Raw genomic sequence first — 22347 nt, 5'->3', positions numbered from 1 at the left:
GCTTCACTGCCCATGAGATTTCAGAAGGTCATTTACCTCTGAGAGAGAGGCTGGGCTATTTTAAGTATTGCAGAACAGCAATGGATTCTTTCTCTATGTGAGTTTCAGAAAATCTCAAACTATTAAACACAATGGTTGTCAGATGCAATTGAGACAAGATGTACAGGTAGGTCAGTAAAGGCAAGGAAAACAAAGGCTGAAATGAGGAGACCATTTTGTGAGGCATCAAGACATAGTCTAACACATCCTGGACTGCAGAGAAGTGTCAGGCATTGAGGGAGAAAATCAAAAGCGGAAGTGTTCTTGCTACTGTGGACAAAAATGTGCAACAGAGCTGCCAGAGGGCAAAAAGACTGGTTCCATGTTAGCTGAAAATTGAGTTGTTTCTGTAAAATAAACAATAGTATTTGATCTCGCTGAAACTTTAAAAGCTAGAGAAAAAACAATGAGTACTTTAGAATCTCTGTTTCAAATTCAGCTGTCACCAAGATCATCTTTTTCTCACAATGTTGCTACACTACGTTAAACAGTCCAGACATAAATTAATTAAGACAAGGTTGATTTTTGGAAAATTTTATTTCTATAACAGGAAAATACAAAGTTGCTCAGAGAAATCAAGTATTAAAATCCTGAGAACTGTATCAAACTGTATTCAGTGCTTAGTTTGTCCATTATTAGTGTAAAGCACCAGATATTCACAGTTCACTAGAGAACGAAAACTGAAAAATCTGAAACTCATGCTGCTTTCTGTCTTTATTATTGAGTGATTCTTTTTCAAAATACTTCAAACTGTAGTGCTCTCATACTACAAATGTAGTGGGAACATCCCCATTCATGGATACAACATTTATTTGGTATAATCCTGATAGCAAAAAATGAAAGGTAACTTACAAAATACCACATAACTCGATGGAGACGCTCTGTTTCATTAACCACTCTGAACCGGAAGCATAATCACAAAAGAGGATAGTGTGGTTACTTTTAAGTACACAGTTAAGTGCTCAACTGGCATAAACACTATCAGTAGACTAGAAACTATTCTACACGTGACTACTAAGGTCATAAATACAGGTCTCCCATCAATTTTCCACTACAACATCCCATCCCTAAGTATGTTTGCATTGTTGTGGCATATTTTAATATTGCATAGTTCTAAACAGATAAGGTACTACTGCTTGCATTGCTGTTGCAAATGGCTACATTATTCTTAAATGGGTACTGTTACCACAGTAAATCTCACAAAAATAGATATAAGTCACACAGATCACTAAATGTCGAATTTAACAGTACTCTTGAGTAGCATTTTGTTTTTAAGTACTACAGACAACTTGTGAGCTTGCAAAGCCTCTTACATCATTATCAAGCTTACAGCTGAGCTGTAAGCGTTAGCTGCAGCACATCATGGAAACACTGGAATAGAGTTCTGCACAGCACTTCTGCATCAGTCTCTGGACAGGATTTCCAAGAAGAACAGGCAGTAACGATCCTAGAAATACAGAAAACAGTGAAGTCACTGTGCTTAATTGTCAAGGTCTAGGATAAAGTTACACAAATTGTCCTGAAATGTGGAATTATTGACATAAATTCTGAAGTAAAAATTGGCACATAAACATACTGTCTCAACACTAAAAGAGGACTCGGATCTTTAGTGCCTTCAGTAAGCAATAATGTTGACAGATCTTGAAATCAGATACTTTGATTTAAATACCTATTACTACATACACAGTGACACAACTTTTCTGCTTATATTTGAAAACGCTGTGAATTATATTTCTTCTTTTTCTGCAATTAGTTTAAGGTTTTAGGTACTTCTATTTATCTAATAAAAAGTATATCTTGATCTAGTTCTATTCATTAAAGAGAGCCATAGATCAAAGTATTAATGGCTTGTATTCTCAAACTGATCTGAATGGGCACACAACCCCTGCCTAGCTTTAGGAAGAAGTCATTTGAATTACACCTAAACTAGCAATTTATCTCTACACATTCTAACCAAATTAGTTTTATATTTCATAAAAAAGGAGTAATTTTTGTCCATAAGATCAGTTAAGCCAAAGTTTGATCTTTTCAAATAGTATGATTCTGGAGAAGTGAAGCCAAACGTTTTAGCCCCTCAAGATGTGTGTCACTGCCAAGAATGATGGGCAGTATGCTCACCTGTCCTCTTATCTGCTCTAGCTCAGCCAAAAAACACCTTCACATGTTACAAAATGATCCTAAAATGACAGCCTATTTTAAAGTTAACCTATTTTAAAGTCTGTTTGTTTCTCCCTTCTTTCACCTTCCCTACTCTGTATTTCTGCTTATTGTCAGTATCTTGGTACTCACTTGCCCTCCACCACTTGTTCTTCCTCCCACATGTGCTTTCCCAGAATGCCAATGCCTCTATTCTCATGTACCTCACTTCTCAATCTCTTCTGACACATTCAGCTGTATTTCTTCAGTATTTTCCTTTCCTCATTCTCGCTGTTAGCTGCCTTTTCCTCTGTGACAAATGCAGAGCCATATTCAAAATGAAATTATATCCTTACCTGTCATCTCTAATTGAATAAAAAAAGCCATAGCCATGTGGTACCATAGGGACTGCAGATCCACTAAACCTAGTGTAGCCAGTCAGACTAGTTGAAAGGACAAAATTCCCACCTCCTCCACTGTGAAACAACACAAAACAAAAGCAGCACTGTTGAAAGCTATTTAAAACAAAGTGTGTTTTACAAAACAGTTATTTTCTTGCAGAGATCAAGACACCAACACACACAAGGCCAGTGTAGCAAAGGCCTTGGTATCAAGGGATACAACTTGCCATGGACAAGAATATGAATTACCTGGCTGTGAAGGCCTTATCCCCATACAGATCTGGCACTGGCAGTCCTTGCTCCTGTGCTATGAGCAGGAGACCCAGAAGATGACGATCAAAGCCTGTCAAATAAATGCAAATACTGAATGATTAACAGCAGCATTCACAGTTTTTCTGCTTCTTCTGGTCTGGATAGCTGGGAGCTCAAATAGCAGCTGAAGGAGAGATAAACAACAGCATCATATTGTAGCATCCAAAAACATTCCCCACATTTGATCTAAGAGGTCTTCAACAACTTCAACTTGCAGCACTGAGCTCAAAAGCAAATGACTTCAGTAACAGAGATGCAGCACAGTTCCTGTGGAAAACAAAACCCAAGAATACTCCCACTTCAGTCAAGGAGGAAGGGCTCCTTACAGTGGAAGCAGCCCATGGGCAATTATGCCAACACAGTGGAAAGGCTTTCAGGGCCACTACTGCTCTGAATTGTGATAACACACCAAGGAGGCTGCAGAGAGCATGAAGTTCAACAGGTTCATTTCCCAGCTACTCATCCTCATTCACAGAATAGTGTACAGCACTAACACAGCTGGGTTAGAATCTCACCCTAATCTCTCCTTTTTCACTTTTTAGCCAAGCATATATTTGACTGGAAGGTACTCCAAAGTAATGATCAGCTGGGCAGAAAAACTGAATAAATATTCCAAGCAAACATATTTTTGGGGTACAAGGATGGGTGCAAGGAGCAGGTTTTAGTTCTTCTCCCCAAAATTAAAGTATAAAATGTTATGTGGTAGTTTTTATTCAGGTCGAAAATAAGGACGTAGAGAAAATGTACTAGCACACAATGATACTCCCTTTTCACCCACATGAAAAAGACCCAAAAATTTTGATCCCAGAGTACCTCTTCCATTTTCACATTCTTTCCTCATTTTATTGTGCTTCGCAAATGCCTTATGCATCAGTTGTAGCCGTTGATAATTCTGTAAAGTAGGGCAGGATTCAAAAAAAAAACCAAAAGAAAAATCAATCCAAATCAGTAACACATCAGCAATCACAGACCAGCAGGTTTTCCCCTTTCATAGCTCCTAACAATTTTAGATAGAAGAAAATGGATGAACTTCAAAGGTACATAACAACCTCTCCCAAACCCAAATTCCCTTTTCATGAAAATGTGCTTGTTTGTTTCCTCTGCTCTCTTACTCAGATCACTTTTGAACTGAACAATATTCTAAATTCTCATGCTCTTTCCCAAATAACCTGAAACAATGGAAAGGAACCAGTGTGAACTAGAGTGATCAAACCCAAAAACCTTCTATAATACCATTTATTCAGAAGGACACTAGCTCCTACTAGGTGCATTCCCAGATTTTCTCTGCTGATTGCCAATTCTGCCCAACATTACAGTTTTTCCAAGTTTATATTAAAATTCATATATTAAAGTCAGAGACAATACAAATAACATGGTTTTTGTAAAGAAGGCCTTGAGAAACAGTCCAAAATCTTGACTTCCAAGACCTTAGATCTTCACAGCTCTTTGACTTCTTAAGAAGGACTATTTATCCTTTTATTCATCACACAAGAGGCTGCAGCAGAGAATGTGAAACAAGGACAGCAGTCACTTGATTTGGATAAAAATCAAGCTATCGAGATGACAAGGAGCAAAAGAAAATTTAAGACAAAAGGATTATTTCAAAGCATCTGACTTTAAGGCAATAAAAATTACATAAACACAGACTTTTAAGAACGTTCACTTCAACACTATTGAACAGGGCTTTTTAAGCTCCAGGAGTTAGTATTAAAAAAAGTATTTTAAAAATGTAGTATTAAGTATTAAAAACAAACAAACAAAACAACAATAGGGATATATTTGGAGTTGCTATTTAACATAACAAAGAAAAAAAAGGCTACAGTTAGTGTACACAGAAAGTTACACACTAGAAGTAGTAGTAACCACAGAAGCCTGATAATTGGTTAAAAGGCAACCGAGAAGCAGGAAAATAACAGAAATCCATATTTGGAAAAGGAAAGCCAAGATTTGGAAGATGGCCAGAAAAGTGAGTTTTAAAACTGCTGTACATGACAAAAGAAGCCATTGAAGACCAGGAAAATGTGCTCTCTAAGGCCCAAATTATTAAACACACATGCTTTCTTACAGCTGTCTTCCTCTATGTTTTTTAGATGCATTACTAATATAGAACCTTTGATTTTTCTAAAGATGTTTTGTCCTTTGTCAAAAACCTTCTCCTTGCTTAATTTCTCAGGCTCTGAGAAATGTACAGTGAGGACAACAGAAAGAGCTTTAGTACAGCTCTTGCTTGGCAAGCAAGGCATGACCTGCTTTGCCAGCCAAGCACCAGAGGGTAGCTGCTGGGAAAAGAAAAGGTCTCTGGTTCAGCTACTCAGAGACAAACTCTGGAACACACCCCCTGTTACCACTAAGACAGAAACACCCTTCAATCTTGCTCTCAGATCCAACTATTAGATAAACATTTCCTGATTTCACTTGAAAATTAAAACAACAGAACAACTGCACAGCACGATACTTTGGCTCAACTCAGGAACTTTTTGAGGTGTGAAATTAATCAGTGTGAATCTAATTTGAGACAGTTACATTCTTGATACCAAAAGGTAAATAGGACACAAAACCAAGCAAGCCCACACATGACAGCACATCTCAGTCACAATGACCAGAATCAGTTCAAGCAACCTAACATTTAAAATTTGTCTCCCTGGAAAGGCCCCAGCTCCACTCAATGAGACAACACAAAAACGAGCTTGAGGTGGTTCAGATGACAGGCCTTCTAAATACAGAGTAATTAAAGTAGGATTTCAGTATTTACACTCTCAGAAGGATCCAGCATGGACTTGCACCATTCCACTGCTTCCACAGTACATGATCTTATGGTCTCTGTGCGGCCATGATAGAATCGCCTGGTCATGGCAGTTTCGTAACAGCAGCCCGGCCTAAGAACAAAAATTAGGGAAGAGTGTCTCATTAACTTAACAAAATTATTTGCCATCTCAGGGGCTAAAGAAATCCTGCAAAAGATCTTGCACATCAAGCTCGGTTACAAGTACCAGAAACCCACTAATTTTCTTTAAGTTACGTTTCTGAAAAGGAGCCACAAAGCAACTCTGTGTGCTTTTATGGGACAGATGACTGAATAAAGTACCAGTACTTTACTCATACTCTTGAAAAGACTGCATTGCCATGGATATTTTCTGCAGACTACAGATCTACTAGCCTCTAGCAAAAACAGCTGACATTACACAAGCTTCAGTTTCACCACATACTTCCACCTACACCATCTAAACCCTCATAAATTAAGAGACACATTTGAAATAAGCAGTGTGTTCCAAAACATTTAGAGGGAAAGGTCAAAACCTTCTCTGCTGCATACTGACAGCCATCCAGCTTTTACATGGAGCAACTCCAGCTCCACTACAGTCTACCACTTCATATACAACCTACATGAAATATACTTGCATGTTTACAACAGACCAAGGTTATTTTAGTCAGATAATTAATGTCCTGATGTTCAGCAAACCAACTTTTGTTATGATGAGCTACATCTCACCAGTGACAAAACATCACACTCCTATGATGAAACCCTCCTCCTTCTGAAGCAAGTAATACTCTGCTGGTCAGTAATGACTTACACAAGCCAAACAGAAATTTGGGAATAACACCAATAACAAGAAGAATGACACCTTTTAATCAGCAATACAAAATTAAATGTTACATCCAAAAATGCAGAGGCACGCACTTGAAGGGTCACTATCTTCATCTCTATTATTCTGCCCAAACCTTCACACCCAATATTGCTAAAGAAAGTGAGACACTGAAGTTTGTGAGGCCTTTTACAGGCTTAGAAGACTAAATATTTCACTGGTGGCTGTCACATGCTACAGACAAAACTCTCTTCTACATTTGAGCAACCATTTGACATTAGAGACTCCTAAGCCACTGGGCATTTCATGTTGGCCCAAGTGTTTCCTTTGTACAGCCCAAGTTCAAGTTTTCACAGACTGAGTTCTACCACCCACTCATATGTATATGTACTATCCCTGTGGGCACAAGCACACACGATTTCTGAAGCAAGCATGGCTCTATGCAACTGTTACTGTAAAAACCCCTTAGTTATTCATTCTTACATCCCCATGGCAAATTACATACTAGGCATTGCAAAGCCATTGCACACCCCTACTCAAGAAACTAGTTTTTATTCCTACGCTGGTATTTTCTTACCGTCCATGGCATTTGTAATAAGCAAGCTGAAGGGCAAGCTGCACAAATGTATCAGGATGAAGTTTCCTCTTTCTAATCAATGCTTTGCCAAAGGATGTGAAGGTATAAGACACCAACTGCAAGTCAGATACCTGCCATACCAAAGGAGGAAAAACAACAGAAGTCAAGAAATATCACAACTTGGTCCACTGCAAATAAAACACACTCAACATAAATCACTATGTAACAAATTTAACCATGGTGTTAAATTCATTAATTAATCAGGAACATATTCATTACTGTTCTCCATCATGAAAAAAGACCAACCAAAAACATGTAAATAGAATGAAAAAAAAAATAGTAACAGTAACAACTGAGAGAATCAGGAGTAAATTTCACCTTCTTGTAATACAATTCTTTAGTAAGTCCGATTTCATTCATAATTTTTGAATCCACTGTGAATACAAGTTCTTCTGGCTGTGGAATATCCCTCACATTATCTGATCCCTGGGAAGATGAAGACAGAAAGATGCAAAACCAGAAAATGTTATCCATAAGAAAAGACACATTAACTGATAAGCTTGAAAGTTTATAAGAGATAGATACCTTCCATTTTCCCTCATTTTCAATAATCTTCTTATCAGCATAAGAAAACATGGTAATTAAAGCCATGGCATCAAAAGGAGCATGCTAGAATCAGATAAGAGAAGATATTACATTTCTTTGCATAACATCAAGAAGATCAAACTCTTCTGCTTTTTTCCCTATCCTGCTCTTTTTCCTGCTGACCAATAGCTTTACTGTGCAGTGTTGGACTTGTTTTATAGTTCTGCAATAAATACAGAAGTATTTTAAGTCTACCCACCATTTTAACTGCTCTGCAGCTGAACAGAGAGGTACAATGTACTACTGCCATGAAAAGGCAGATTTAAGGAAGAGTAGAAGCTCTTCTGGCCATGAAATTAGTTTAAAATAACATAGTTTAAAAAACACAGCTGTTCAAATGGATACATCGAACAGAGTTAATTTAAAGCCTTCTTGTGTATTGTACTTTTTTTCCTTTGGAACTTGTCATTAAATACTTTAAGAAATAAGATTATGACTTCAGATCCCATTGTTAATTCAAGTATGGTGTAATAGTAAACACCATGAGAAAGCGAAGAACATGAGAAAGCAGACTGCTTTTGAAAACTTACCAGACCAGGTGCCAGGTAAACAAGGCTATACTAAAGAGTAACAGATTAACACCTAAAATGATACTCTGAAGGGGAAAATTCAGCAATTAATAGTCAGAAGATGGAAAAAAAATTAACTTACATCACAGAATGCACTACAGGTTCCATTGGAAAAGAATATGGAATTGTAGGATTTATCTCCCCAGCGCAGAGTCGGATCACCTGCTAGCCCCATCCTTGTAAGCTAAAGCAGAAGAAACATACTGTGAAGACTAAAAAACACCAAGAACACTGCCAGTCTTTGTAAGCTAAACCTAGTCTACATTAAGATGGCAAGACCTCCCTGACAGATGACATTTTCATCCAGTTCAAGATGAAACATGACTATAGGGCCAAGTTATTAATTAGAAGGTTGATAAAAAGTTAATGACCGTGAAGGACAGAGGGCCAAAATGTTATGAAGGCAGATTTCAGCCATTCTCACTTCCAATGGCCTAACAATTAAAACTATTTAAGTTTTCCTATGGATCAAAAAAGCACATTTTCTGCATATTTATTTGCTTCATTTTTACTGTTCTGAAAGAGCAAGAGGTGCTACTTCTGTATATATGCAGGAGAAATTTTTATGGAAAGATGATCAGATATGAATCAAAAATTCTTAGCTACCTCAGTGTAGTCCTCAGGAGTTGCATGAGGACTACAATCATCAAGGCCAACCACAAACAAACTTCTCTGAATTTTTTCCAGAAGAGTTAAGTTCTTTGGATCAAGATGAATCAAATATTCCCGTAACTAGAAGACATAAAAAGACAAAGCTAAGTGAAATAATGTTTTTCCAGTGATCACAATGCTTTTCCCAGGAACCAGCTTCTGAAGTATTCCTACCTCTGCCCATTTGGTCCTTTCGTTGCTTGTTAGGGCTGCCAGTCCTGGTCCATCTGGTTCACTGTAGCATCTCTCCTGTATATACCTAAGTTGCCTTTAAGAAGATTTCAAAAACTGAAGTTAACAACAGCCGGAGAGAAGGTAAAAGTCACCTTGTGTCTCTCTCTCTTTTTTCAAAGCTGGAATTTTGGTTCAACATTCACAAGCCAGTGTGACTTTTCAGGAAGCATGAATCAGCTCCCCCAGTTGAAGACCTGCTCAGGTTTCAGTCACTCAGCACCTACGAGCCCAGTACAAACACACATAAAGAATCACAGTGCTAAAGCATTATTACATGCTTAATTTAAAACTAGATTTAAGACTTCAACAGTGCAGGCTGAGACCTTTCAGAGCAGCAGACATCTGCCATACTGCAGCTTTAGAGGTTCTACAGCAGCTAATAACATACAGGGCAAACCTTCCCCTCAGGATAAATCTTCAAGCAGAACACTTGCTGCAATACATCCTGAATGTAGATTCTGAACTATACAAGAGCAATTCTCTTCCTACCTCTTTCTTTAGAAGAACAATTAACAGAGGGGTAAACTTTAGTTTGCAAATTCAGTTTTCCACATGCTGTTCTCCATGTTAAAGAAACTCCATAAATTACAGGCACTTAATCTGACTTGTTCTTTTTTCCAGGACTCTTGCCTATTAAATATCACCATTGATCACTAGTTACATAGTATCAAAAATATAAGATACCAATGATGACCTTACAAAAATAAAGCCAAACAGAAAGAGTCCCCCCAAACCAAACCCAACCTGCCCTTCCTATAGACAATAGATTCAGAGGATTTTGTCTGTATTCCAAGTGTTCATTCGTTACTCGCTTGACTTAACAGGTACAACTACAAAAATTAGAAATGCATATGTTAAAATATTAGGTATTAATCTACCAGACTATTTTTAAAAAGTGATTTTTAGTTTCTCTAATTAGGTTTGTCTTGCCTGAGGAATTTGGCCATCCGCTTTTTTGCCAATTTTAATTATAAGCCTTCTGTTGTGCACTATAAGCAGCACTTTGACAATTGCATTAAGTTATTCCCTGGCAAAATTAACAACCCTTTTTTAGTAAGGAGATGCATATAGATATCAAATCAGTCACAAGAGACTTCTGCTGAAACTATGTCTGTATCTAACAGGAAAGTTCAACATATGAGAGTGCTTCAACTTTGATAATGATTAAATTGCAATGTGGATTGTACCTGGAAGGAATGATGATAGCTGTAATCCTACTAATTCCATGTAAAGAAACCATAAAAAATGGTATTTCCTACTGAAGTATCTTTTTTCAGCCCTTTTTTATGATGCTCTACAGATGTATTACAATAGTACATGGAAAGAAATTGCCATCCACTGTATAAGGATTTACTCAAATCTGAACCTTTCAGCTAAAGGAGAAGCTGTAGTCTCTCTTACACCTAAATCTTTGAGGTCAAGGGAATAGAAAAAAATCCTCTTTTGTATATAGCTTAAATAAGACAGCTCATTTAGAATAAGCATTTTGAAAACCTGAAAATCTCTGGAGGAGTCAGCATGCTGCCTTCATGCATAGCATCAAATGCAAACACTCGACCTCGACACAGGACTGTCAAGTGAGATGGACATTCACCTTCAGCCTCTGAAATGAAAAACAGGAATAAATGAAAATCCAACATTGGGGATAAAGCGACAGATACAGAAAAAACTAAGCAACTGCTACAGACTATTTTTTATTCAATTCTGCAAACTTGAAGACATTTTAAAAACCAACAGAAGTCACACATAACTTTCACTGTTAGAAACTGCTTCAAGTAATTGTCATTATCTAGCAGCAAATTTCATTTATCTGTGTCTCAGAGCAGGAACTCCCTCTGCTGAAATAAGTGTTCCTTGCTGAATCCACACATACTTATAACACAGAATTTGTCTTTCATAATTCTTAATGCTGGCATGTTTATTACAGGCATCAGGCTAGTTATACACAAATTTGAAGCAGAGCTCTTTTTTACTCCAGTTTGATAAGGACTAAATGTTGGACCAAAAAGGGCATTTGTAGATAAGACACCTTCTTTGCTTCATAATACGAACACTCCACAACCAGTAGCTGATTTAGTGCTCAAGAAAGCAAGAATTTTAAGGTTAAACTGACCACTCCTTTAGCATACTAATAGAGATAATTTGCTTGTATTGATCCCCAATTTTCATTTGTTTACCAGTTTTAAAATAACAGCTGAGAGAGTCTCTGGTAAGCCCAGGAATTTTGCAAGTGCAGAAGAGCATTCGAAATTGGTTCATGTCCAGAACAGTATTCCCAGATCTCTCTATGGCAACCTTCTCTCTGTAGTAACAAACACAGCAACATTAAGCAAGAGAAATTAAAATGATGGAATTAAATCAAGGTAAGACAAACCTGGCTATTACAGCAAAGAATGCATGCCAATGGACATGAACACACATACGCAATTAAGGGATGCCGAGGGATACATCAATATTTAGGACCAGTCATTTTTTCTTAAAGTCTTACGCTCGTAGTAGATCCCAGTATTTCAGGGTGTGCCATATATGTATACATGCTCTGTCTATCTGAGTGCCCTCTTTGGGTGGCCAGTAGTGTTCAATATAGGAACCAGGGCCTCCAATATTGGAGTGGATTTGTGTTGAGATGCGAAGATCAAGATAAGCCACATTCAGCCACCAGTCCTCCAGCTGAAATGAAAAGTGTTTAACATCAGAACTTATTGTTATTCATTAATTCTTTAATAATTACATGACTGTTCAACTGCCTGCTTTTTTACTTTTTTATTTTACTATATGAATAGAAGGTCCTAAATAACACAAGGTGGGACAGTGGTTCAAAACTAACTGATGAATATAATGACACATTTAGCTCTTCTGCTTTCAAGCATGAAATAAAATTCAATGCTGCTTAAGAATATTAAACTGTAAATTATGGTGTTCCTTCCCTGATACTCATAATCTTAGACTCTTGCAGACTTCAGAATATCACAGACTACTCCATGAAGAATAGAAGGAAACTAGACTTGTGTTGAGAAGGGATCTGAGAGAGACAGTTTGTAATGCACATTTTCTGCCACCATCTGAAAATCCTCACTCTGGAGTGTGTTTTGTTACGATTTAAAAAGCCTTCATGAATTCCACTTGGTAACGACCTTCCTTGTATCTCTTTCTCTGTTGAAAGACAACTTTCAAATGCTACCACATAGTTTCCTTCTGGGAAGAAAAAGAAAGAAACCAACTCTGAATTCCAGGATTGGTATTGTTGGGTTTTTGTGATTTTGGTTTTTTGGTGGGTTTTTTTTTTTGGTGTGTTTTTTTGTTGTTGTTGTTTTTGTGGGGTTTTGGGTTTTTTTGTTGTTTTTTTTTTTTGTTTTTTTTTTGTGGTGTTTTTTCTTCTTCTTTTTATTGTTTGGGGTTGGTTTTGTGGGGTTTTTTTTTTCCGCTTGCTTGCTGTTTTTGTCTTTTCCCAGGGTGGAGAGAGAAGGGACAGACGTCATAGAAGGAGAGACTGACAGATAAAGCATCCAAAATCTGGTAAATAATTTTAAATTTCAGTTAGTGAGCTCTCTTAACCACTCAGCTTTGAAAAAAACAAATGACACATACGTAAGTGAATATGAATGAGTTCATATCCACAGGTCAAGTGGCAGATGTAAGGAAGACCTGAAGATTTTAAAAAGTGAAATGATTCTTTGAGTTACATCCTGAATAACCAACTTTCCACAAGTTGAATTAAGATTTCTTACACTGAATTATGCTTTCTCACATATGTAAATACGCACCCAATTCCTTCTCATTTTAGCTCTTTCCAGTAATTTCTGATGCAACTCTTTTCCAATGCCATTTTCAAATTTTTTAACTATATCCTCAGTTCTTTGATATTCTTCTTGATTAAGAAATGGCTTCACTGTAAAAAGAACATGTTTTTATTTTAAAGACAACTGAATACTAAGATTTATTCCAAGATTCAGATATTCACAGGCAAGGGAGTGAATGAGAATTAATTTTTCTAAAACAGGTATTTGAAGGGAAAACCTTTTAAACATCTCTCAAAAGTCTGTAAATACATCAGTATGTTCTAATAAAACATAAATACATACTTTTAAATAAATACAGATGATAGCAGACTAAAGTAATTGCTGAAAACCTGAAATACCTAACAGATAACTAATTCAAATATATTTACATCTGTAAATACTATGGAGTTCTTCCAAGGAATTAAATTTACAGGAACTTCGTAAATTAACACATTGAGCACACGCCTGCCACCCTATTGCACCAACTACAAGCTACTTGTCTGTATTTTCAAGTCCATTCATGGCCTACAAGCCACTTGCCCATCAATTCTCATTCACTGTCCCTGTGTTATATCCACCTTTGATTGATAGCAAATGCAGTTACTGGTAGACAGTTTTTCTGTTTTTAAATCCTTTTGGATTCCTCTGAGATCGTGTGCATTATAGGCTGAAGTCCTCCATAAACTTCTGCAAAACTAGTCATTATTTTAATCTAAACTCTCCTTAAAGACTTTTTACCATGAAATCTCTGCTCAGTAATGGGGACTGCTGATGTCACTTTCCATACAGGCACATCTCATCTTTTTCCTATACTCACCTGTGTATAATGTATTTTCTGTTTTAGTTATACTTAGATTGTAAAGTCAGTGGGAAACAGAATGGAGGGTTGTGTGGGAGGTGTGTTTCTGGTGATTCAATGCCTACACAATGAGGCCCAAGTAATGTTTGAGGCCGCTGGACACTATCATTAGTTAATTTCTTGTTTGCCTTGCTACTGGTAACCCTGTAATTGACTTATAGCTGCTAAGAAACAAAGAAAGATACACAATTACGAAAATTTAAACAAGTATCTGCATCATCTCTCATCTATCTTTTGCTTTTGCAAGCAACAGGCGAGTTTCAGCAGGGCAAGGTCTCAAATACTTAGTTAACCTAAGTATTAAATCCTAACTCCATCTTGCTGCAATCACACCTGCTTGCCTGCAACCACTGGTTTTCTCTTCTTCATAAATCTAGAGATCATCTTGTCCAACACTGCATCTCTGTAGGGTCAGTTGCAGCAAGTTGCATAGGACCATGTTGGGTTTTAAGTATCTCCAAGGATGAACACTCTACAATTGCCTGTTCACTGCTTGACCAGTGCTGCAATAAGAGGAGTTTGCTTATGTTTAAAAGGAATTTCTTGTATTTCAGTTTGTGCCCATCACCTCTTATTCTGTCACTGGATACTACTATGATGTCTGGCTCCATCTTATTAACTCCTCCACAACAAGTAATAACACATATTGCAAAGATCTGAACAATCCTAGCTTTCTCTGTCTCTTCCCATATGTCAGATAATCCAAGCCTTTAATCACTGTCACAGCCCCTCTCTGGGCTCATTCAGTATGTCCCTATCTCACTTGTATGGGGAACCCAGAAAAAGACCCAGAACTGCAGATGTGTCCTCCCCAGCACTGAACCAAGGGAAAGGATCACTTCTCTGTACCTGCTGGCAATGTTCCTTCTACACAGGGAGCCCCAGAGACCACTGACATGCCTTGCTGACATGAACATGCTGGTTCATGCTCAACTTTTCATGCCTACCAGACCCCAGGGGCCCTTCTGCATTCAGGCACTACGCCCCAGCTTGTGCTGCTTGGCATGTTATTCTCTCCTGGGTGAGAGAGATTCCCTGTGTGGCATTTCCCTGTGTTTGTTGAGCTTCATGAGGCTCCTGTTAGTCTGTTCCTCCAGCCAATCAAGCTTCCTCTGATGGCATAACAACCATCTGGTGTATTAGCTACTTCTTCCAGCTTTGGAAGCTGGAAGCTCCCAAACTCAGAGTACAGAGTGTCCCATCATGCATGTCCCATCACCACCCATGACCATATTAAGAATTACTGGACCCCCGGTGTACACCATCAGAGACTGGTCTACAGCTGGCATATGTGTTGCTGACCACAGACCTTTGAGCCCAGCAGATAATGCAGTTTCCAGCCCATCTGTCTGTCCTGTACCTAGTCCATACTTTATTAGTTCCTCTATGAAGATTTTTTAAAAAATTTTTTGATATGCCAGAAGCCTTACTAAAGTCAATATAAACAATATCCACTCTTTTCCCTTCATCCAGCGAGACAGTCATCATAAAAAGTCATCATTAAAAGCTACCATGTTGATCAAGCAAAATTTCCACTTCAGAAACCCATGCTGCCCATTCCCAATCACCTTCTTGTCCTTCATAAGCACAGAAATTGTTTTCATTATTATTTGCCAGGAATTCCCAGGAATTAAAGTAAGATTAATCAGTCTTGTCCTTCCTGAGGACAACAGTAACATCTGCTTTCTTTCCTTCTTTCCTCAGGAACCTTCACCAGTAATCATGATCTTTCAAAGATTATCAGAAGTGGCCTTTCAAAGACAAAGACCAGCTCCCTCAGCACTCATGGGCACATCTCAACAGGACCCACATAGTTTTTCATGTCCAATCTGTTCAGTGCTGATCCTCTTCTATCAAGGGGAAGTCATCCTCACTCTTCTGCAAAATAATTCCATTTAATCCTAATTATATAAGGCATTTCAGTATTTTGCACTACCTGTCCTAAAGTGAAAGATAGGGATCCATTTTCAGATACATCCTGGTCTCCTTATGGTATTCCACAACAATAATGCAAGTCCTAGTGATTTTTTTTTTCTATTCCACAGGACAAACATGGAGAGTGAGGGTCAAATATTACCTACAAATGTGGTTTTAAACACATTTTGACAACCTTAGGCGGCAAGACAGAACATCTACCTTCAGGTATTACCATACAATGCTTGTGTTTAAACTGCATTGGGGCCTCCAAAAATTCCAATACAACACCATCACCACTGGAAAGGTACCAGCATTCCCCTTCCACCTCTACCACAGATGATCAGCTATGGACATTCACATAGTACCTACACATCTAGATGCAGCCTGAATTGCACACCATCAGCTGTGAACACAAATGAAAAAAGAAATAACAGCAACAGAGCCATTCACCTTTACCCTTTTGCAGATTACAGTTTTCACCCTGAAGTTGAAAGCCTTCCCTGACTGAGGGTAGTCCAACACTCAGGCTTCCCAGAAAATGACCTTATCATCACATACTATTGAAAGAGAGGATGATTACCCTCTGTTATTCAGGTTATAAAGTCATTACAGAGCAATACTCAATAAAAAATTAAAACCAGGCAAAATTATTTGGTTCTGGTCTCAATTCATGGAATCATTTAGGCTGGAAAAGATCTGCCATTAATTTAGTTGAACCTTAAAGGGGTGACTAAGATTGCAAGGGGACTGAAATGCACAATGAGATGAGGCTGAGAACTGTGTTTGTTGAACTTATGAAGAGAATGCAAAGGGAAGACGTGGCTGCCCTCTTCAACTGAATGGAAAATCCTGGTGAGGATAAAGCATAGTTCTTCTCAGAGATGGAAAGAATTACGATAAGAGAAAATGGAATAAAGGTGGAATACAGAAAATTTCTCACATGGAAAATGTGAAGTTTTGGGGGTTATTTGGTCATTGCTGGGTTTTTTGGTCTATTGTTTTTCTTCCCCCTCCCACAATCATGAGGGTGATCAAACACCAGAACAGGTTACAATGAAACAGAGCCTCCACCCTGGTAAGTAAACAAAACCTGACTAAGCAGAGCCTGACCAACATGCTGTAGTTGGACCAGCTTTGAGCAGAAATTTGGTCCAGATGAACTCTTCCCAATCTACATGATTCACAGGGTCTCTCTCCATTTAAAAACTATTTAATCAGATGTAGAAGCAGCACTGTTAAGGAGCAGAACTTGGCCTCTTTCTCACCAGAGTACAGTGAAACTTCTCTTGCATTTCTTCAGCCCACAGATCTTGTCTGTCTTTCTGATTAGGGGATCAGCTCTGCCACGAACAAGAAGAATCCCATGAAAGACACCTTCAGTTGCATAGTTAAGGAATCTTCTGGGAAGCTGGAAGTTTGAGTTTTCATACTTTCATGTTGAGTCTGTTTTCCTGAATCTCATCCTCTGGGCTGGAAGGCTCAGTAACATGGCAATGGGCACCTTCTCTGCTCAAGGCTTACTTTCAAAACAGGGATACTCCTCAAAAGGCAGCAACTGTAAAGCCTTAAATAAGGCATTCTGACACATACTTTGTCCAGCTTTTCTAGTTAGCTGGCTCTAAACAGGTAAGTGCTTTACCAGCAGGCACCCTGACTAATGTCAATGGCCCAGAGTCCTCCTCCAACCAAAGAAACAAGGTTTCCCAGGACTAATTTAAAGCCTCTATGAAGAATCATTTGGAGGTTCTGAGTTGTTCTACTGAAGCACTTCCTTTCCTCCATTCACATTTACAGACTAAAATGACAAGCTTAAGCAATGAAATTCAGAGCTATGTCTAGAACTGTGTCCTGCCCTTTGACTTTAATATATTTGTACAAGGGAAGACTGGAAAATTCTGGGCTAACTTTTCTTCACCACCAGTGAGACTAAAGAAGAGCAACAGTGATCAAAATTATGGAACAATTTTGTACATGGAACAGTAAGCAGCAAATAATTTCAGCATGAAAAAGAAAGGGACATGTGATAAGGTTATTTATGAAAACAAATCAGAATCAGAAAACAAGGGCAAGCAAATTCACAATCAGATCTTCTCACTCCATGAGAGAGTTATTTATTAACCTGGAGAGACAGATGGGTTTGCAAAACTAAACAGCAATTTTGTTATTGCAGGTTCTACTCTTGCAGCACAACCTTAGTTAATCTGCATTACAGCAAAAAGACAGTGAATTCTTTTAGACACACATACACACACAACACTTTTGCTCAAAACCTGCCACTTTAACATTCTCCATCATAAAACAATTATGTAAAGAACACCAAAGCAGGCCATTTCCAGTACTCAGAATAAATAGGAACTCAAGAGTAAGCTTCAAGAATTCTATTTTGCGAAAGGGAAAATTTGGTGTAGTATGCTTCTGCTAAGGAGACAACTCCAAGTCTTACTTTGTTAGCAATTGTGTAATACCTGTAAGATGGTAAGATACAAAGTAGATGTTCCAGAAAAAACTCCATGTCTCAGAGTTCTGAAAATTATTGAAGAAATAGAGAAAAATAATCTCAAAATACTTCATAATGCATTTTTGCCATTCCCAATACATAATAAAGAATTAACCAGTCATTTCTTCTTTATAAACAAAACTAGATAAATGTGCATGGATGTTGTTCTCAAAACTCTTCTGTGATGTTCTTTAGATTAGCCAACATGTCAAGGCAAAAAGTATCCAAGCTAAATTATGTGAAAATGCTCACCACTGCTTTTGCCTATGACTGTATAGTTAATAAGTGTTCTTTCTCACCAATATTAAGTATGAAAAGTTTTAAATAACTGTTCTTTTAAAAAGATCCTGAGCAAACAGTTATAAACAAGCAGTTATGCAAACCAAAATTTTTAAGTGAAGCATCTTTCACCAGACCAGCTTTTTTTTTTTTTTGAGAAGGAAAAAAGAAAAGTGAAAAAAAATCCACTCTCAAACCAAAAAGTTAACCAAGTGCCAAATTCCCTTGGAGAAAGGTAATTAGGGATAAATAAGAAACTTTTACTCAAGTTTCTCTGGGCACCGCATTTCCAGTTTTGAGCCTGAAAGAGATCCTTTTGGCACACTCAGCTTGTCTGTATCCCACGCCCCAATTACAGTACAAGCTGTGTCTACAATCACTTAGCAAACATCTTCAGATTAGCCTGGTTACAACAGCACATGACACACTACCATTACAACATTAAGTCATTACCTGCATCGAGATATTTACTCAAAGATTCATCAAGAGGAGGTACTGGCAGGGAAGGCAGAGAATCTTGGTATTGAAACGTTCGCTCCTCTGAGGATTCAAGCAGTTGCTTTTCCATGCTGCAGATCTGCAGCACAACCCAACAGGCTATTCACGAAGCCCACGTTCGATGACGAATCTCCCCACACTGTTCTCTCCCTCGCTCCGGCCTCCTGCCATTTAAACGAAAAAAGACACATAGCAAGAAAGGTTCCCCGACAAAGCATGGACCGAGGGTTTCTTGCTGGCTTGCATCCACGAGAGGCACACACACAGCAGGGGGAACGATGATCAGGCTGCTATTGATGCTTTTCCCCAGCACGCCGCGACTAACCAGCTCGGAGACTGTCGCTGTCTTTCCCAAGGAGCAGCCAGTCAGCCCTGGGACACCCGCCCGAGACTAGAGGATATCTGGGGAAGGGGAATCACCCCCAGCCCGGCTGGCGGCCCCTCCTCGCCCGCCCGCAGACCCTCCCCACGGTCCCCGCCCGAGCCCCGGCCGTGCCCTGGCCCAAGCGCTCCCCGAGCCGAGCTGAGCTGAGCTGAGCCGAGCCGAGGCCAGCGACACCACAGCAGAGTTAACAACGGCTCAGGGCCCACATCGAGGAAAGCCCGGGAGAGCTCCAGGCCGATGGGGCCTGAGTGTAAGGACATAGCCGAGCCGAGCCGAGCCCACCCCTCTGCCCTGCGCACCCCCGAGGAACGAAACCGGCGGGGACCAGCGGTCCCGGATCCCTGCCCACCTCCCCGGCCGCCGCCTTTGCTTCTGTCCCACTTCCCAGCGGGTCCGGAAGCCGCGCGGGGCGGGGCGGCCGCGGTGGCGGGAGGGGAGCGGCCTTGCCGTCCGGGGCGCTCCGGGAGCCGGCGGTGGAGTTAAAAGGGCAAGCGAGAAGTGGGGTGGAGGTGCTGATGCCCTCAGGGGCGGACGGGTTCGGCAGAGAGACCCGGGCTAATCGGAGGGCTAGGCGGTCGCCACTGTGTGAAGCTTTATAAGGGCAAGTGCCGGTCTGCGCCTGGGAGAGGGTAACTCTGGACGGACGTACAGACTGGGGAACGAGAGGCTGGAGACCTCATTTCCATCGACCTGGGGTTCCTGGTTGATGGAAAGTTGGGTATAAATCAGCACTGCCCTGGCAGGCAGGAGGGCCCGCCGTGTCCTGAGGGGCATCAGGCACAGCATCGCCAGCCAGGCAAGGGAGGGATTGTCCCTCTGCACTGGGGCAGCCTCACCTCCAGTGCTGGGGGCAGTTCTGGGTGCTACAATACAAAAAAGACATTAAACTATTAGAGAGCTTCCAAAGGAGAGCTATGAAAATAGTCAAGGGTCTAAAGGGGAAGCCACGTGAGGAGTGGCTGAGATCACTTGGTCTGTTCAGCCTGGGGGAGACCTCACTGCAGTTACAACTTCATCATGAGGGGAAGCAGAGGGGCAGACACTGATCCCTATGGTGCACAGTGACAGGAAACAAGGGAATGGCCTGAGGTTTTGTCGGGAGAGGTTTAGGCCGGGTGTTAGGCAAAGGTTTTTACCCAGAGAGTGACTGGGCACTGGAGCAGGTTCCCCAGAAACCTGGTCACAGCACCAAGCCTGCCAGAATTCAAAAAACATTTGGACGGTGATTCTGGGGGATGTCCTGCGTAGGGTCGGGAGTTGGACTTCAGTGATCCTTAGAACTCAGTATCTGCGACATGGGGAGAAAGCACACCTGGGGCTGCACTGGAGGCGGGGGCTCTTCACAGCTGCTGTCCCTCATGGGCTGTGCACTTAACTCCTGTGGTGTCCTTAGCAGAACTGAGAGCAGATGCAAGCCCTGGCTGGCCCAGGGGACTCCTCACCCAAGGTAAGTTGCCCAACTGTTTTGTGGGTGGGCAGTGGCGCAGGATCTGCAAGGGTGTTTCTGTGGAGCACATCTGGGCTGATGGGTTTCTGTGCCACGTGTTAAAATGTTACATGGGACAAATGGTTGTGGGATGTGACTTGCAGTTCCACAGGAGTAGGAGTAAGCAGTAGCCAGAGTGATTGGGTGGCATTTGGAGCAGTCCACATGCTGGAGCAAACATTTCACCCCATGGTGAAGCACCACTTGTACTGGGGAGGGCGTGTGATGCCCAGTGTAGTACACAAGCCCTACAAGGAATGACTGAGGGGCTGGGGTTGTTTAGCCTGGAGAAGAGGAGACTCAAAGGTGACCTTATCACTCTCAACAACTTCCTAAAACGTGGTTGTGGTCAGGTGGGGGTCAGTCTCTTTCTCCAGGCAATGACTGACAGAGCCACAGGATGCTGTCTTAAGCTGTGCCAAGGGAAATACGGGTTGGATATTAAGAAAAGGTTTTATACAGAAAGAGTGATAAAGTATTGGAATGGTTTGCCTGGAGAGATGGTGGAGTCATCATCTCTGGATGTGCTTAAAAAGAGACTGGATGTGGCACTTGGAGCCATGGTTTAGTTAAGATGTTAGGGTTGGGTTGGACTCGATCTTAAAGGTCTCTTCCAACCTAGTGATTATGTGACTTCTTTCCTCTTTGCATCTGCAGCAGTAGCACCTTCTGTTTGTTTTTGTTACTCTCTGTCTTCACTGCCAAAATGGCTTCCCATTACCCACTGTTGTGGTTTAACTCCAGCCAGCAACCAAGCCCTATGCAACAGCTGCTCACTCACTCACCTACCAGTGGGACCAGGGAGAGGATCAGATGAATAAAAGTTAGAAATCTCGTGGGTCAGGAAAGCAAAAGCTGCACAGAAAAGCAAATCAAAACAAGGAATTAATTTGTTATTTCCCATGGTGTTCAGCCATCCCAACGAAAGTAGAGCTCTGTCACCTGTAACAGCTGCTTGGGAAGACAAACACCCATGACTTAAAATGTTCCCCCATTCCACCTTATTCCCTCCACTTTACATAGTGACCTCTTCCTGAAGTCTATAGTACTGCACAGGGTTGTTTTGACCCAAGAGCAAGACTCAGCACTTGGTCTTCTTGAATCTCATACCATTGGCCTTGAACCATTGATCCACCCAGTCCAGATCCCTCTGCAGAGCCTTCCTGACATCCCGCACATCAACCTCCCACCCAACTCGGTGTTGTCTGAGAATTTACCGAGAGGTGCACTCAATCCCCTCATCCAGATTATCAATAGAGATACTGAACAGCAGGTTGCAATCTCCCAGTTAATTTTTTCCCTTGTGATGGTAATTATCTTTCCACATTGATGCCTTTTCTCTTGACTGTTGAGCTACTTACCTAGCACCATCCTGTTGTCATTATAATGCAAAGGTTCTATTGTCATTACATTGCAATGCTTCTATATTGCTAGAGTTTCATATCTCCTTGATGTTTCTTGCAGGCATCTCCTCTAGGCACTGACTCTTCCTTATCCTC

The 22347-nt window shown here is 40.3% G+C and overlaps 1 protein-coding gene across 3 annotated transcripts; it reads right to left on the bottom strand.

The window, feature by feature from the left end:
• Positions 1-557: 557 nt before the first annotated feature.
• CROT (carnitine O-octanoyltransferase) lies at positions 558-19861 on the bottom strand. Of its 3 annotated transcripts, none has more exons than XM_030971520.1 (17): positions 19712-19861; positions 18933-19141; positions 12913-13037; positions 11637-11818; positions 11326-11450; positions 10643-10751; positions 9089-9182; positions 8870-8995; positions 8346-8447; positions 7635-7718; positions 7428-7535; positions 7050-7180; positions 5641-5764; positions 3702-3780; positions 2826-2919; positions 2532-2651; positions 558-1486 (listed from the first exon to the last, which is right to left on the bottom strand). In XM_030971520.1, the coding sequence occupies exons 2-17, from the start codon at positions 19045-19047 to the stop codon at positions 1366-1368; spliced, it is 1839 nt and encodes a 612-aa protein (XP_030827380.1). In that variant the 5' UTR covers positions 19048-19141; positions 19712-19861; the 3' UTR covers positions 558-1365. The 3 variants fall into 3 exon arrangements, with proteins under 3 accessions (XP_030827380.1, XP_030827382.1, XP_030827383.1); XM_030971522.1 differs by having other exon boundaries at positions 19662-19751; XM_030971523.1 differs by lacking the exon at positions 19712-19861 and adding an exon at positions 19303-19398.
• Positions 19862-22347: the final 2486 nt, after the last annotated feature.

Source organism: Camarhynchus parvulus, chromosome 2, assembly GCF_901933205.1.
Source record: "Camarhynchus parvulus chromosome 2, STF_HiC, whole genome shotgun sequence".
In the NCBI taxonomy this organism is placed as follows: Eukaryota; Metazoa; Chordata; class Aves; order Passeriformes; family Thraupidae; genus Camarhynchus; species Camarhynchus parvulus.
The sequence above is the reverse complement of the archived record's forward strand: the minus strand, read 5'-3'. Positions and strand labels throughout refer to the sequence as shown.

Excerpts from the sequence above, each read along its gene's own strand:
- CROT (XM_030971520.1), bottom strand. The coding sequence starts at position 19,047 with ATGGAAAAGCAACTGCTTGAATCCTCAGAGGAGCGAACGTTTCAATAC. Across the intron at positions 3,781-5,640 it reads TGCTGGATCCTTCTGAGAGT|AATTATCAACGGCTACAACT; the intron begins GTAAATACTGAA and ends CCTACTTTACAG. Across the intron at positions 2,920-3,701 it reads AGAATGTGAAAATGGAAGAG|GCTTTGATCGTCATCTTCTG; the intron begins GTACTCTGGGAT and ends TTTATTTGACAG.